This window comes from Pan paniscus, chromosome 10 (assembly GCF_029289425.2).
Source record: "Pan paniscus chromosome 10, NHGRI_mPanPan1-v2.0_pri, whole genome shotgun sequence".
Lineage (NCBI taxonomy): Eukaryota > Metazoa > Chordata > Mammalia > Primates > Hominidae > Pan > Pan paniscus.
Genome location: NC_073259.2, coordinates 77,616,176 through 77,633,663, shown reverse-complemented (window position 1 = coordinate 77,633,663; position 17,488 = coordinate 77,616,176). Strand labels below are relative to the sequence as shown.

Genomic DNA, 17,488 nt, shown 5'->3' with positions numbered 1-17,488 from the left:
ATGTAGATGGCCCATCATTAAGCTGGAAAATGCCATATTGAAAATAATCATTAATTTCCATTAAGTAGAGTTCAAACAGAATACACACATATAAGACATAAGAACCAAGTAATTGTTCAAATTTTTATTTTAATGCACAGTATGAGAAATGAACTTTTTTAAATCAACTGATTTGTATGGAAAATGACACAGCAAATAAATTAGACCTATGTTAAAGAGAAGGTCAGCTAAATATCCAAACTTAAGGATATAATGGGCACCGATAAACAGATTCCACAGTCTTCTTTAATAGAGTATCTTTCAAACACAACTTTGCTAGAAACTGGTCCAAAGATCGACAGCACGTGGGAATGCTTAACAGGGGTGGTGATCAGGGACACGTTTCCTATGAGAGTAAGAAAAAAGTCAATAGTGAAAAATGAAGAGCATGATTTTATCCAAAGTATTATACTAAATACAAACACAACTAGAATCCTGTATTAAAACTGTTATAACTCTGCAATGGTTTGCATGTGTCTCCCCTATAACACTCACATTGAAACTGAATCCCCAATGTGGCAGTATTGGAAGTTGGGCTTTTAAGAGGTGACCAAGTTATGTCATGGACTAATGGGTTATATAGGATGGGACTGCTGGCTTTAGGTGAGGAGGAAGACAGACCTGAGCTAGCCACTCAGCCCCCTCCTCCGTGTGATGCCCTGCACCACATCAGGACTGTTCTGCCTTGGGACTCTGCACACACCCCCACCAACAAGAAGCACCTTCTATTCTCATCTTTTATTCTTTGATGACCATACAATAAGGGGGCATAGAACAATCTTTTGGAAAGATGGGATAAGGGTACTAGTAAATTTGTACTTAATGCTTGTTCAAGGATCTAAAGCTTGAGAAACACTGCTTTTAGAGGCAAACACAACAGTTATGAGAAGCTGAAGAAGCTTAAGAACAGATCAAAGAGTACAGCATTATACAGGGATCATATAAAGAGATAAACTTTTCACCCTTGGTAGCTTATGGGGGGACTAGGATGCTAACCATTGTCAAGAGTTATGAAGCAGTTGTCACAGGGCACTGATCTGAAAAAAAAGTCCTCTGGAGATTAATAAGGAATATGAAAAAGAAGCCCATGGTCTGGTAGGTCTGGAAGGCTGAGTTAAAATTCAGTTTCTTTATTGCAAATTACTCAGAATTTGCTAATAAAAGATACCTGATCTCTAAAACAGTATCAGACCAAACAAGGTATTATACATTTTTTAAGCGTATTTCAACTGTGGGTGAGAGCACTGACTTCTTGTGAAGATTTCTGGGAGTAGGTGTGGCTATATGACCTTGCCCTAGAACACTTTAGTTACAGAACTCAGTTTCCTTTTGCTATCATTCTGTTTAAAGACAATAGAAAGCATCACAGCATCTACTGTCCTCAGTACTTGACCTTTCCAAGCATGGCTCTTTCTGTGCCTTTTCAATCCTAAGAGCTACCTCAGCTGCCCATCCCTCTTTCCCCTTAAGTTTTTCTGGCTTAAGTGTTAAGAGTTGTGATATTTTAAATAACTTACATACTTTTATCCAGGCAAAACTGTCTCTGCTTTTCATTAACTCTAATTATAAAATAAATACAGCTCCCTATTTTGTTTTGCTGTTAGTAATTTTTTCTGAGAAAAGTGTTAGGGTACCTGGGTGCCGCTTTGATGATGTTGTCCACACGCAGAATCACCTCTGCTGCTTCAGCTGCACTCAGAAGAACCTGTCGCTTCACTTGAAAACTTTCTGTTATACCCAGGATAGCCATATCTCCAATGGTGCCTTCCCTCATATCTGCAAAGAAAAACAAATTTACTAAAAAGCAGTTTTAACTAAAGTATCAAAACATCTCTAATGATTTATAATAAAAATTAATCCTATTAATAAAATTAGGACACCCAACTACTTTACTCAGTAGGTAGATAAGCCTACAAATGAGCTCAAAGAAAGCCTTTAAAAAAATTAAAAGGGGCCGGGTGCAGCGGCTCACATCTGTACTCCCAGCACTTTGGGAGGCTGAGGCAGATAGATCACCTAAGGTCAGGAGTTGGAGACCAGCCTGGCAAACATGGTGAATCCCCGTCTACTAAAAATATAAAAAATTAGCCGGGCATGGTGGTGGGCACCTGTAATCCCAGCTACTCAGGAGGCTGAGGCAGGATAATCACTTGAACCCAGGAGGCAGAGGAGGCAGTGAGCTGAGATCATGCCTCTGCACTCCAGCCTGGGTAACAACAGTGAAACTCTATCTCAAAAAATAAATAAATAAAATAAAAGGGGCCAGGATCAGTGGCTCACACCTATAATCCTAGCACTTTGGGAGGCTGAGGCAGGAGGACTGCTTGAGGCCAGCCTGAACAACATACTGAGACTGCCCCCCCATCTCTAAGAAAATAAAAATAATTTAGTCAGGCATTGTGGCACATGCCTTTAGCCCTAACTACTTGGAAGGCTGAGGAAGGAGAACTGCTTGAGCCAGGGGTTCAAGGCTGCAGTGAATTATCATGGTGCCACTGCACTCCAGCCTGGGGAACAGAGCAAGACCATTGTGTCAGTTATAATAATAGTAATAACAATAATGTCAACTACTGATCACCCATATTAATAGAAGACAACATATCAAATAATAAAAAACGAATGGAAGAAAATTCATAAGTTACCTACCCAACTTCTCTTCTTTTGAGAATCCTGCTTCATTTTCTCACAGATTAACTGGTGCTCCCTCTTGTTCAATGACAGGATTATCTACCTTCTTAAGACTACTCTATAATGTCCAGCACAGCTTGTCAGAATGTTTTTCAATATGAATTAAATCTGCCTCATTGGCCACTTTTATCTATGGACTAGAGATCTGTGATCTGTACTCAAGATTATCTTGCAGTAAGTTTACTATGAAATTAGAAGTTAATACTGATTGTATCAACAACATAATAGTTTATGTTATTTTTCAGAATGTAAGTATTGTTTATATTTAAATCGTATAGTCGTTATATACCAAACAGTTACAAATCTTCTAACCAGTTTTACATGTCTTATGGAACAACAAAGTTTGGGAAATGCTGAGCATATGAAGTCACACACGTTTTCCCAGCACATGTAATGATTATGAGGACAAAGTCCAAAAGAGTCTTTTATATGGTTATTGTAACTCTTTATGTTCCAAAAGAAAAAAAAAGCTTGGTGAAAAGAGTTACTTTTAACAACGGCCACAAAGTTCCCCTTGATCGCTTACCCAATCCAGCAGTGGTATTGCCTTCACTGTGAGCAGCCCTGAGCTGTGCCACCAGGTCTGCACTGTCATAGCCTGCATTGTCAGCTATGATGGTTGGCAACTATGAAAATGAAGAAAACAAGTAACTACTCACTCTACTGTAAGAACCACTGATTTACTCCTAACTAGGATAGCTTTTTAAAATTATACATTTAGGAACAATGTAAAATCTGCTTCAATTACTGCTCACGAAGAGGAGAAACTCCAGAATCAAATTTAAAAGCAGTATTAACCAGTTCATTTTCTACTCATTTTAAAACTATCAATAACCACAAAACTTAAGTTGGGATCTCTCATTTTGATTAACTTACCATTCTCAGTGCTTTAGCATAAGACTCCATTGCAACAGCTTCTTTGCCTGGTGTTCTATTGGCAAGCTGTGTCACAGCATGAGCCATCAACATCTCAGAACAGCCTAAAGATTAAAATTCCAATAAAATATTGCAATGCTTAGTTGTCTCCAAGATACTGAATTACTGACTTTAAGATATGCCAAGCATTTTAAAATTTAGTGCAAAAGCAATATAAAATTTCTATAAGAACCATTAAAACCACTTATGACTTATATTGTACTTTAAGAAATTAAAAATATATTCAACATTTTCTAAATGCTTACCTCCTCCATAAACTGTTCTAGAGTCCTTTACAGTTTGCGCAAGAACACAAAGAGCATCATGCAATGATCTTTCTGCTTCATCTAAAATTTGTTGAGTGGCACCACGCAAAACAATGGTACAAGCCTCACCTAAAATTAAAAGACACAGTGACCACTTAGGGATAAAAAGTTTGCCTTCTATTATTTATGCAGGTGTTGGTTATATTACTGGGTTCTGAAAGCTGACCTGTCTTCCTGTACTATACATTCTCCAACAATCAAGGCTCATAATGGTTCTAAGTTATCAAGGAAAAAAAACTATGTTGAACATGCACTGTTCACAAAGACAGGGTAAATATGAGGTTGACTTCAAGAGACTGAAACAAAATATATATCATGCTTCTGAAGAGTTAAGACTTGTAAGATATGCTATTCTAGTAACTACAATAATCTTTACTTCAACAGAGCCTAGCAAGAATTTAGACACCCTAACCAGGATCTACATAATCACTCACCAAGGGCAACCCCAGAAAAGTGAATGAGTTTGTCTTCTCCAATCATGACTTCCTCGATAAGTTTGCAACTTCCAAGCTTCACCAGTTCTGGGTGATCAAAGGTAGAGGCAATTTCACCACCTATAAACATAAACATGTATTAGTTAAATGCACAGCAGGCTTAAAATTCCTGTTTTCTAATAAGCAGTAATGGATAGATAATGATAGGTAATGTGTTTCACATTTTAAAAATTGATTGCTGATTATATTCCTGGCACTCTTTTTAAATACTTCATATCGACTAATTATTTAATCTTTAAAACAATCCTCTTGGATAGGCTCCATTATTATCCCATTTTACACATGATAAAAATGAGGCCAAGAGGTTTACTTTCCTATCCAAAGACCTAACTAGGATGAATATAAAAAGCTGGGGTTCAAACTCAAGCAGTCTGGCTTCAGATCTGTAAGCACACACTATACAATGCTACCTTCCAAAGGTTAAACTGAGTCTTAAAGCAGTTACTTTTGAGTTTAAATTCAGATTCTCTTCTGAATCCAACCTATAAGACTATGACCTCATGATACAATTCCCAGCACAAGACATGAAAATATTTGTCCTATATGTCAACCACTATACACTTCATGAACTGCTTAATAAGCACCTGATATCTCTAATTATCACAAATGAAATGTCCTAAGGCCTAAAAAAACAAGAAATGCATACTAAAAATTTCCCAGACCAAATTTAATAAGAACAAATTAATTTTAGTCCTTATGTCTCATTTCTATTCCTATTTTCCCTCCATCTTCCATGCTGTAAACTGAACAGGTCAGCCACTTCGTTCCCTATTTCCTAACTAAGCACAAGTCAGGTTTCCATTTCAAAATCCTTTTCTCTAGCTGACTACTCTTTTCATAATGTGAATTGCATATATTATCAATCAACCCTTCTTTTCCTATGCCTTACTGATAAATCTGTCAATGCTCTATTACTTATTTTACAATAAATTCATAAAGACTCTGGTCTTTGAAACTACTAATTTATACTCATAATTTGTATAAAGTTCTTTTTACTTTTGGCTGGCAAAATTCTGAGACTGCTTTGTGTTCTAGATGTGAGACACAACAGATATTTGGGACGTCATATCCAAAAATAAGACTAACTTGGCTTATGAAACTTTTCACTTCATCCTTCTACATGAGACTTTTCTTTCTTTTTAAAGAGAGAGTGTCTTGCTACCTTGCCTAGACTGGAGCGCAATGACTATTCACCAGGCACCATCATAGCACAACTTCCTGGGCACAAGCAATCTTTCTGCCTCAGCCTCTTGAATAGATCAAACTACTGGCACATGCCACCATGCCCAGTGCAAGACATTTATTTAATGACACTTGCAAGAACCAATGTCATCATACACCTTTGACAACCACTGAGCTTTTAAGGATGGGAGCCACCATGTGGTCACCTTCATAGACATACAGTTGGTGTACCTAATAAACATTCTTCTGGGTATAGAGCAATTTCATGTCAAGACCTTACGATATGTTTATCCCATCAATATATTATTATCATTTACTTCTTACATCTTTTTTTTTTTTTTTTTTTGAGACGGAGTCTCGCTCTGTCACCCAGGCTGGAGTGCAGTGGCGCCAATCTCAGCTCACTGCAACCTCCACCTCCCGGGTTCAAGTGATTCTCCTGCCTCAGCCTCCCGAGTAGCTGCGACTACAGGCACCCACCACCACGCCTGGCTAATTTTTGTATTTTTAGTAGAGACAGCGTTTCACCATATTGACCAGGCTGGTCTCAAACTCCAGACCTTGTGATCTGCCCACTTAGGCCTTCCTAAAGTGCTGGGATTACAGGTGTGAGCCACCGCACCCGGCCTCTTACATCTTTATTTTGTGGAACTAAAGAATGAATTACATAAACATGAGCATCTTAAATTTTGTTTAATTGTCACCTTAAAGCATCAAGTACGCAATGGCTCCTAAGTAACTTTAAAGCAGGTAAACCCACTTCAAGTAATTAAAGGAAAATGTCTCTTGGTTAGAAGAAGACTATGCTTCTCAAATGATTAAAAAAAACGTCTTAAGAGATCATTCTGGGATGAGACCAAGTCCACTCTCCAAAGGTTAGTACACTATAATTTCTTCTAATATTCATGGCAGTTCCAAAAATCTACCTTATAACAGTGACACAATGAAAGAAATCTATACCTACGGCAAATGTGGTATATAACTTGGTATCGTAAATATCGTAAATGTAATGTATCTATGTATCTAAATTAAAGGTATCCAAGAGTATAGATTTCAGAATAACTGTTGAAATTCTAAACTCCTTAAAGGTAGTTGCATATAGTAACAAATAACAAATTCAAGAGTGACTATTGTGTTTGTTAGAAAACAATACCTTTTTTCCATACCTGTGACAAGAGCTAGGCGTTCCACACCTGCAAAATCTGCATGCTCAATAGCCATGACACCAGCAGCACCAAAGAGCTGTTCAGGATAATTATAAATTAATTGCCTGTAAATAAAATACATGAAAACATTATGCTCAAAACTGTTACAAGATAAACTACATTAGACTAAAAAACATGTAAACATTTTTACCACAAGTAAAAGAAATGCAAATTAGAACAAGATTGCATTTCTTACCTATATAATTAGAGTTTATCAACTATAGTACTAATGCATCCATTACTAGTATTGAAAACAAGTGTTCTTTATTATAGTAACTGTATAAATCAATCCCGTAATTCTGGTCACTGTAAGTGTGCATAAATCACAATTTACTGATTACAAAAATCCATAATTTAAGTGAAGTTATCTAAGACAGTTCCTAAGTAAAAAATCTAATTCAATATAAGTAAATATGAAGTATTCCTTAAACTTTCATGGAAAAAAATCCTTTCTTAAAAGCAAACACAGACCTGTTAATAAAGCAATTTATTCCATGCTTAAGAATACGTTCAACCTTCTCCTTCATTTTTTCCTTTTCCGCATGTTCTATTTCTGCAACCTTTGCTGTAGAGTCAACTCTTACCCGGGAACCAAATATCTAAGACAAACGAAGCATAAAGAGAGCATCAGTTTCATTATTTTTTTTGAGATTGAGTCTCGCTCTGTTGGCCAGGCTGGAGTGCAGTGGGGCAATCTCGGCTCACTGCAACCTCCACCCGCTGGGTTCAAGTGATTCTCCTGCCTCAGCCTTCCAAGCAGCTGGGATTACAGGTGTGCGCCACCACACCCAGCTAATTTTTGTATTTTTAGTAAAGACAGGGTTTCACCATCTCACATTGGTCAGTCTGGCCTTGAACTCCTGACCTTGTGATCCGCCCGCCTGGCCTCCCAAAGTACTGGGATTACAGGCGTGAACCACCATGCCAGGCCTCATTACTCTTTTTAAAGAGTCCCATAGCATATTTCAACATTTTTACCAACGTATATATATGTGTATATACACAATAGATTCATACCTATTCCAAGCTTTTTAGTGCAATTGATTCCTGAGTTTATAGAATCCAGCAATTTTTTTTTTTTTTTGAGACTTTTGAGACGGAGTTTCACTCTTGTTGCCCAGGCTCGAGTGCAGTAGCACAATCTCAGCTCACTGCAACCTCCGCCTCCTGGGTTCAAGTGATTCTCCTGCCTCAGCCTCCCGAATAGCTGGGATTACAGGCATGCGCCACCATGCCCAGCTAATTTTGTATTTTTTTTTTTTTCAGTAGAGACAGGGTTTCTCCATGTTGGTCAGGCTGGTCTCAAACTTCTGATCTCAGATGATCCACCACCTCGGCCTCCCAAATTGCTAGGATTACAGGCATGAGCCACTCTGCCTGGGTAGTAATTTTAATTTTTAAAAAGTAGAGTTACATACCTTTATTTTGTCTGTATCCATACCAGTATTTGCAATAAGAATTTTAGCATTTTCAATTCGTTTTGGTTGATTTACTCCAATTTTTTTATCCAACAGGAAGCCTACAGTAAATATAAGAACAGTATCATATTTAATACTTCAAAGCAGCCTTAGTAAATCTTACAAAGCTGTCTGCTTTATCATATCACTATTTCAAAGAAGCTATTTAAGTCCAATTTACCAAGCTCTTAGAAGGCATAAAAGCAAGCTTGTCCAACCTGCCTTATTCTGTTGTTGTTTTGCTTTTAGGCTTTTAGTGCCTGAAAGCCATGGATTTTAGTTTCTGTCTCTAGTGATAAGCAGAAAAGAGGGAGGAGGAAGGGGCTTTACTGGCCCAACCAGAAACAGAAACTAGGAACCCATGACTGTATTCTCTTCCTTGGACACTTCTGGTATAAAGCATCCCACTAGAAGAGTTATTACAAAATCAATTTAATGGATTACTTAAAAAATATGAAACAGAAAATATAAGAGCACAGTACAGACAATAAAATTAAACAGTATTTTGAAACTTTTGTTTCAGATATACGCTACACCCACATCTGTATGGGTTGCAATATAAAGACAATAGGTTAAGTCCATTTTTATTAGCTTAAAATCACCACCACAAGAGAAAAATTGAAGATTCAGGTATTGAGGCTGGTGGTAAAAATGGAAAAACCATGGACACTGTGGAGTCAGATAAATCTGACCCTGATCATGCCCCTGCTGCTGGCTATATAACCTTGGACAAATTATCCAACCAGAAATGCTAATTTGTAAAACAGGAATGTAACCAGTAGCAGAGGTGCTAGTTACCAGCCTAGTCCTGCTGCTTTGGAACCATCATACAAACCCAGTACCACCTACCTTTCTAGGCCTTTTTTGGTTACATTAGAAACTTTTCCGTTATGAAGCCACCATTATCTTGGGTTTTCTACTCTATTCAAGTGAACCTAATCCTCACTCACCAGGTCATGATGACTAAATGACTAAAGTTCCTATTGCAATTCCTAGTACAGAGCAGACATTCAAGAATGGTGCTGCTTGTGCTACTAATATTCTTGTTTTAATGCTCCTTCCCTACCACCAGCCCCTATCAGAAATGCTACGCAGCGGCCAGGCTTGGTGGCTCACGCCTGTAATCCCAGCACTTTGGGAGGCTGAGGCAGGTGGATCCCCTTAGGTCAAGAGTTCGAGATCAGCCTGGTCAACATGGCGATACCCCGTCTCTACTAAAAATACAAAAAAGTTAGCCAGGCATGGTGGCACACGCCTGTAATCCCACCTACTCAGGAGGCTGAGGCAGGAGAATCGCCTTAACTCAGGAGGCAGTGGTTGCAGTGAGGCGAGATCATACTGCTGCACTCCAGCCTGGGTGACACAGCCAGACTCCGTCTCAAAAAAAAAAAAAAAAAAAAAAAAAAAGAAATGCTACACAGCTCTTGTATATAAACTTAACCAAGAGTATTTTCAGAATTATGACTCTCTCTTAAAATAAATCAAGACCTATGACATAGAACAAAACCAGGACTCCAAACCACTGGTAAAAACAGAAGTTGTAAAGCACCATCTAATTCTTTTTTTTTCCTTCTCTATATAAGAATGCCTATACTTTTTGACAGGCCATTTTGTGAAGTAAATATAATGTGAAGATGATCTGGAAAACTTCACTCTAAACAAAAATGTACTACTAAGAAAGCAGTACTTATTATGTCTCATTTATCACTCTTTAAGAACTAAATCCTCTTGCCCTATAAACATACATAATTATTTGTTAAAGAAATTTTTTTAAATTCTTTTCTAAAAAAAACTAGTCATCCCCCAGTATACGAAGGGGACTGGTTCCAAGACGCCCACATACACCAAAATCCCCACATACTTAAGTTCCAGGCTGACTGGAACCAGCAGATTTGAAAAGTTGGCCCACTATATACATGGGTTTCAAATCCTGCAAATACTGCATTTTCCATCCACGTTCGGTTGCACATGTGCAAACCACGGACACAAAGGGCTGACTATATTTATTGGAAAAACCTGCATTATGAACCTACATAATTCAAACCCATGTTGTTCAATGGTCAACTGTACATCCTCAACAACCAGCTAACACAATGATTTCACTGACCCAGACCCTTCCTGGAGAATACATATAATCCTGGTAAAAGTACCATTTGAGAATAGATGATTTCTAGTAAAAGAAAACATTTCCTCTTTATCAGAGACTGCAAATAACTTCATGGTAGTTAAGTAAACTCTAGAGATCATCAACAATGCTGGAATAGCGTGGGAAGAGGAATACACTGTCAATAAAATGACAAAAATGGTTGCACATATGATATGTCCTTAAATTCAAGTTCACTAGCTTTGTAAAGGGTCACTGGTCTCAAAACAGAATTCACTCAGTATTCAGCCCTCAGCATCTAATCAAAGCTTCTTGTATCTGACATTCATACATACCTTCATCTAAATAGGAATCTGCCAAACTTCCTCCTAGCTTCTTGATAATATGAATTGCCTCCAGGTTGCCAGAGCCTTTCAGTCTGAGAACTGCTTCTACAGCTAACTTTGTAAAGTGGTCTTTGTGATGAGTAAGAAGTTTTGAGGATAATGTTGTGCCCGCAATATTCATTAAATCTTGACGGAATTTAACTTCATCGGAACTAAATAAAACCAACCAAATATACATATTAACCCTACTTTACTTTTCAAAATGTATCTAGATATTCATGTCAATAGATAATTTTACCCTAACTGGTCAAGTCTGTAAGCTATATGAAAAGAATTAAACCTGAGCAGTAATCAAGAAACACAAATTAAAGATGTTATTTTCCCCACCAAACTGGCAAAATGCCAAAAAAAAAAGCGGGGGGGCCCACACAAGCATGCAAAAGTCTAATGTTGGCAAGAATGTGAGAAATGGCCGGGCACAGTGGCTCACGCCTGTAATCCTAGCACTTTGGGAGACTGAGGAGGATGGATCACTTGAGGTCAGTTCAAGACCAGCCTGAGCAACATGGTGAAACCCCATCTACACTAAAAATACAAAATTAGCTGGCTATGATGGCACATGCCTGTAGTCCCAGCTACTTGGGAGGCTGAGGCAAGAGAATCGCTTGAACCCGGGAGGCAGAGGTTGCAGTCAGCCGAATCGTGCCACTGCACTCCATTCTGGGCAACTCTAAGAGCGAGACTCCGTCTCAAAATAAATAAATAAATAAAAGGACGTGAAAAACAAGTATTATTATACAGTTGTGAATGGGCAAATAAATAGAAGTGCCTTAAAACAGTGGTCCCGGACCTTTTTGGCACCAGGGACTGGTTTCATGGGAAGATAGTTTTTCCACCTGCTGCTCACCTGCTGTGCAGCCCAGGTTTGGGGGTGCCTTAAAACACACACACTTACCTTTGGACCCAACAATTACACTTCTAGAAACCTTTGGGCTATGTCACAACGTCACAAAGTTATTATAAAGATAAAAATCATCAAATACACAAATCTCCCCATACAGACAGGTTAATACAGTCATTCTAGCCAAATATTCAAATGTGTAACTCTATTAAAATACTGCACAGAAAATTGACATCCAAAAATGTGCTTAATATTTAACTAGGTTAAAAAGAGGCTAACAAATTCTCTATACAGTATTATACTATTTGCTTTATTTGTATATTTTGATGATATATACAAAAAGACTAAAAACCCAAACTTAACTTTAGTGGCTATCTCTGGAGGCTGATGTAGGTTTGGCTGTTGGAGTGGGGTGAGGCAGCAAGATGATCTTTGTGTATGCTTTTCAGTGTCCTATAGATTTCTTGCATTAAGCATGTTATGAAAGAACACTAAATGTTTAGAACAGTAGTACTTTGCTATACAAACCCATGATCAACTGCAGAACTCAACAGCGCCTCTCTTGCAGCCTTCGTGGCTTCTCTCCAACCCGCTATGATGGTCTGTGGATGAATCTTTTTTGCAATTAAAGATTCTGCTTCCTATTAATAAAGTTATAAAACAAAAGTTATAAATAGAAAATTATTAAGCACTCCTCAATAGTAAAGATAGAGAAAGTAAGGACTTGATTACCTCTGATACTTAAAACCCAGTAGGAAAAAAGAGTTGCTTAGTTGCTCTTACCCTTAATAATTCTGCTGCTAAAACGGTAACAGAGGTAGTGCCATCACCAACTTCATCATCTTGAACCCTTGACATATCTAGAAAAAGAAATTAGTTATTAACTCAAAATTGCTTCTTTGCTTACTAAATTCTCCAAAAATATTCACTACCAATCTAAACTTACCAGGGTTCCTCATCCAACAAATTATTTGGAACTCTGAGGTCTGAAATGCAACAGTTTTACCACCAACATACGGGCACTCCTGAAGCTTGTATTTTAACAACGATCATTAAAAACTAGTGGACATCAATTGACAGTATGATTGGTCAACACAGCCTATTTATAAAGTTATTTCAAAAATGTTAACAAACAGTATTATTAGGTTGGTGAAAAAGTATATTCAGACTTACCAACTAAAACTTTAGCTGCTGGATTGTCAACACCAATGTTTTTTAGAATAGTGGCACCATCATTAGTTACCATAAGAGAGGCATCTCGTCCACTGCTTAGAAGAATTTTGTCCTAAAGGGAACATAATTGGTTCAAGTTAAGACATAAGCACATCTTGAAGAATGCATGGATCAATCAGGATTCTCACACAGTGCTAGTGTATAAACACTCTGGATGGCTATTTTGTGGTATCCATTCATCAAATGTTTTCAATACATACACCACGTAACCAAACCATGTATCTACCCCTAGAAACACTAGAAGCACAGGTAGACACTAGTTTTTGTTTCAACACCGTAACTGCAAAAACAATGGAAAGAAACTATCGATACAGCCATAATTAAATTATAAAATAATTAAGGTACAGGATAATATTTGACAGTTAAAGGGGCAGTGTTATCTACTTACACTGAAAGGAATTTAAAAGAGCAAGCTACAAAAAAGTATTGATAAATAGTATCTGTTTTATAAAACAGTATGTTACATGAGTATAAAATACATAATGAAGTACACATACTTCTACATAAACAGAATATTAGAAGATGTACGTGCAAATGATAACAGTACTTGTCATTGGGGAGGGGCATGGGATTGGGGATGGTGATTCTGGGGACTCTGATTTTTACTAAGGAGAACATACTTGTCTTTTATAATTAAACGTTTTAAAGATTAAAAAGCATTTTAATACGCCTGTTATTATATTTCCACCAAGTGCTCTAAAACAATATTAAAATATAAAACTTTTCTATTTTTCTTACCATGCCTTTGGGTCCCAAGGTGCTCTTTACCAAGTCTCCAATGGCGATGGCACCAATAAAAGAAGTCTGGAGTAAAAACCAAGAAGATTATCAGAATCAACTTTACAGTCTTCAAGTACAGTTTTATCTTTATTTACTTTTTTGTTTTTTTGAGGCAGAGTGTCGCTCTGTCGCCCAGGCTGGAGTGCAATGGCGCGATCTCAGCTCACTGCAACCTCCGCCTCCTGGGTTCAAGCGATCCTCCTGCCTCAGCCTCCCGAGTAGCTGGGATTACAGGTGCCCGTCACCACGCCCGGCTAATTTTTGTATTTCTAGTAGAAACGGGGTTTCACCATGTTGGCCAGGCTGGTCTCGAACTCCTGACCTCAGTTCATCCGCCTACCTCGGCCTCCCAAAGTACTGGGATTACAGGAGTAAGCCACCGCGCCTGGCCTCCAGTTTTATCTTTAAAACAATGGTTAGAACAAGGCTTACCAGACGAGCTGTCTCTGCTCTCTCTTCATCAGCTCCTGCCTTAAAGATGTTAACAGGTGCAAGGGAAAGGGACGCCTGAAAAGGAAAACCAAGAGGTATTCCGTTTAAGTACCAATACTCTAACACATACACTGAGGTGCCTTCCACTAGTCTTACAAGTGGACATCTAAGAGAAAACTCATTTACAACAATGTTTTCAATCAAATGAAGCTTCCATCATCGGAGAAGGCATTTAAGTGGGAGAGAGGGACTTGTAGGAGAGCGACATGGCTTTTCGGATTTACAAGGCCCCCAGGAGTATAAATTATACACCAGCGAGATTGACAGTTACGTACAGCGAGACTAAAGACGATCTTGAACTAAGAATGAGGCAGGGAGGGATTGCAGGCCATCAAGGTGACACCTGCCGGGCGGGCGAGGGAACGCGGCCTCCATCTTCCACCCTCGGAAGGCTGCGGCCCCTCCACCCTCTGATGGCTCAGACCCCGTCGCTCCAGGCTCCGCCCCTAGAAGGAGGGCGGAGCGGGTCCCACACTAGAAATTTCTTCGCTCGGGGTGAGGCGCGGACCTGGGCTGCCAGGACTATGCAAAGACCTAGGCACAAGGAGACGCTGGCTTTGCGGTCCACCCCTCCCCTTCGTGGTGAGCTCCACCGGCTGGCCTGGCGCAGGCCGCACGCCCCGCATGGCTCGCACCATGTGCGGCGGGCCGGGGAGACAGAAACGGAGCCTACGACCCTAGCAGGACAGAGGAAGCAGTGGGGTGGCAAGAGCACGGCGGAGCAGGGGTAGGGCAAGAGGCAGGGGAGTCAGGCTCACCATGGTTCCGAGGAGTTCCGCACACAAGTGAATCCCCTCACAGCTCGTGCTCGGGACCAGCGGACTGAAGGAAGCCGGAAGTGACGCCACACGCCCTACTTCGGGGGGCGGCCCCGGCCTGTCGTTACCGCCGGCAGGCGTCCCATTTTGATTGGAGCCCCACGGGCCGGAAACGCAGCCTTTCACACTGGAGGGGGCGTGGCCGCCGCTCCAGAACAAAGAGGCGGCTGCCGCGCGGGTTGCCATAGAAATGGAGTTTTTGCCCACACTTTTTATTTTCTTAAATTTAATCTTTAAACACTTCTATTAAAGTCACACATGTACACAGTTTAAAGTGTTATATACCAATAATGAAAAACATAATTTATCTGCCTCACCACTTCCTGTCTCCAGGAAAACTGCTTTCAACTTTTTCAGTTTTTTGGAGGGGCTATTTACTATCATATTCCCAGATAATATTATTGCTATGTTAATTTTAAACATTATTTACTGAGTATTACAGAAGAAGACTTCCTTTTCTCTTACTGAATTTTCAGACGTTATTTCTAACTGGACGTTGACTGCCCAGGATAAGGTCTTGTGAACTGACAGAGACATTTATAGTATTTTATCTTTGCCCTATTTACTCATTTTCAGGAATTTTTGCATTTCGGTCTTTTTTTTTTTTTTCCTCCAATAGTAGAGACGACTTATTAGTCTTTGTTTATAATAAACTGAAATATTTGGGACTGATCTTGATGTCTGCCAAAACCTTGGCAGACATCAAGATCAGTCCCAAATATTTCAGTTTATTATAGACAGTTTTCTACTTTCTCTAAGTTGACGGATGTCTAAAAATTTGTTCTCTAAAAAATTTTTCTGTCATCTACTGATACCCTCTTTTCTCCCTTTGACTAACTGATCGCTTAAGCTCCTCGGCAGGGCGCGGTGGCTCACGCCTGTAATCCCAGCACTTTGGGAGGCCGAGGTGGGCGGATCACCTGAGGTCAGGAGTTGGAGACCAGCCTGGCCAACATGGTGAAACCCTGTCTCTACTGAAAATACAAAAATTAGCCGGGCGTGGTGTGCATGCCCGTAATCCCAGCTACTCAGGAGGCTGAGGCAGGATAATTGCTTGAACCCGGGAGGCAGAGGTTCCAGTGAGCCGAGATCACGCCGCTGCACTCCAGCCTGGGCAACAGAGCGAGACTGTGTCTCAAAACAAAAACAAAACAAAACAAAACAAAAACAAAACAAGCTCCTGGATTTTTCTTTTTCTGTTTTGTTTTTTTTAGAGATGGGGTCTTCTATGTTGCCCAGGCTGGCCTGGAACTCCTGGGCTCAAGCAATCTTCCTGCCTTGGTCTCCTGAGTAGCTGGGGTCTCCTGGATTTTTGACATTGCTAACATTAACAGGAATTTTCAATTTTTTAGTTGTTTCTACCCTTCAGATTTCCTCTAAGTGGGTTGATTTCCACCAGGGGTTGGCAAGCTGTGAGGAGTCAAACCCAGCCTGCCAGTTGTTTTTTGTATGGCCTGAGAGCTAAGAATAGTTTTTACATTTTTAAGTGGTTGAAAGAAATCAAAAATTTCCTGACACATGAAAATCCTGTGAAATTAATATTTCAGTGTCCATAAAGCTTCATTGGAATCCATGGGCATACCCATACATATTTACTCTGTCACAATACAATAGCAGAGTTATGTGGCAGAGTTGAGTAGTCATGACAGGTTGAATGGGCCCACAAAACCTAAAACATGTATTATCTAATTCTTTACAGAAAAAGTTTGCTGACCCTGGTTTACAGTATTCCTCAGGTCCAACATGAAAAGGGGAGTTCAGGCTGGACAAATTGTTATTTTAAATCTCCCAAGAGTTTTCTCTTCTTTGTAGGAAAATTTGGTCTTCTTTCAGGAAATGTACTTTCCTAGGCAGATCCCAAATCGCATTCTGGAATGAGAAGATTCACAATAAAAAACTAAGATGCCTGCACAATATTGAAAAAGGTTGTTTTTATTGTGGGCAAAATTACATACCTGGAGATATTTATTATGTCCTCTGGTAGGCAAGCCTGAGACTGTGTGTGATGGGGAAACCAATGACTGCTCCCTGCTGGGCTTTGAATGTAGCCAGAGGCATTTGGATGGGGAGAAGGAGGCAGGCCCTGCCACCTTGTGGAACTGAGGCTAGAGGCAGCCAGGAAGAGACCCTATGATGGGACCCTTGGAAATGTGTCCTTTCTCCATTGCATCTTTTGACCCTTCCTTCTTTCCTACTTCCCCCTCCTTTGATGACACCTCTACACCTAGAGGCTAAACACTCAGCTTCTAGACCCAGACTATATGAGTTTGAATTTCAACCATTTTACGTACTAGCTTTGTAGTCTTGGGTGGGCTTCACAGGCTCTTTAAATCAGTTCATTGAAGGCCATTCAGAGCGTGATCAATGTGCTGGTTTACCAAAAACTGTCTCTTTTAGCTGTTTATACTTTTTTGTTGTTGTTGTTGTTGTTGAGACAGAGTTTCACTCTGTCGCTCAGGCTGGAGTGCAGTGGCATGATCTCAACTCACTGCAACCTCTGCCTCCTGACTTCAAGCGATCCTCCGACC

The 17,488-nt window shown here is 39.6% G+C and overlaps 1 protein-coding gene across 1 annotated transcript; it reads right to left on the bottom strand.

Annotated features, from left to right (window-relative positions):
• Positions 1–109: 109 nt before the first annotated feature.
• On the bottom strand, positions 110–16,067 carry CCT2 (chaperonin containing TCP1 subunit 2). Its single transcript, XM_003808727.4, has 16 exons — positions 14,901–16,067; positions 14,083–14,157; positions 13,609–13,674; positions 12,811–12,922; positions 12,421–12,497; positions 12,166–12,278; positions 10,746–10,948; positions 8,268–8,368; positions 7,321–7,448; positions 6,811–6,914; positions 4,403–4,522; positions 3,909–4,037; positions 3,604–3,707; positions 3,254–3,353; positions 1,674–1,815; positions 110–385 (listed from the first exon to the last, which is right to left on the bottom strand). The coding sequence occupies exons 1-16, from the start codon at positions 15,144–15,146 to the stop codon at positions 355–357; spliced, it is 1,851 nt and encodes a 616-aa protein (XP_003808775.3). The 5' UTR covers positions 15,147–16,067; the 3' UTR covers positions 110–354.
• Between the last annotated feature and the right edge of the window lie 1,421 nt (positions 16,068–17,488).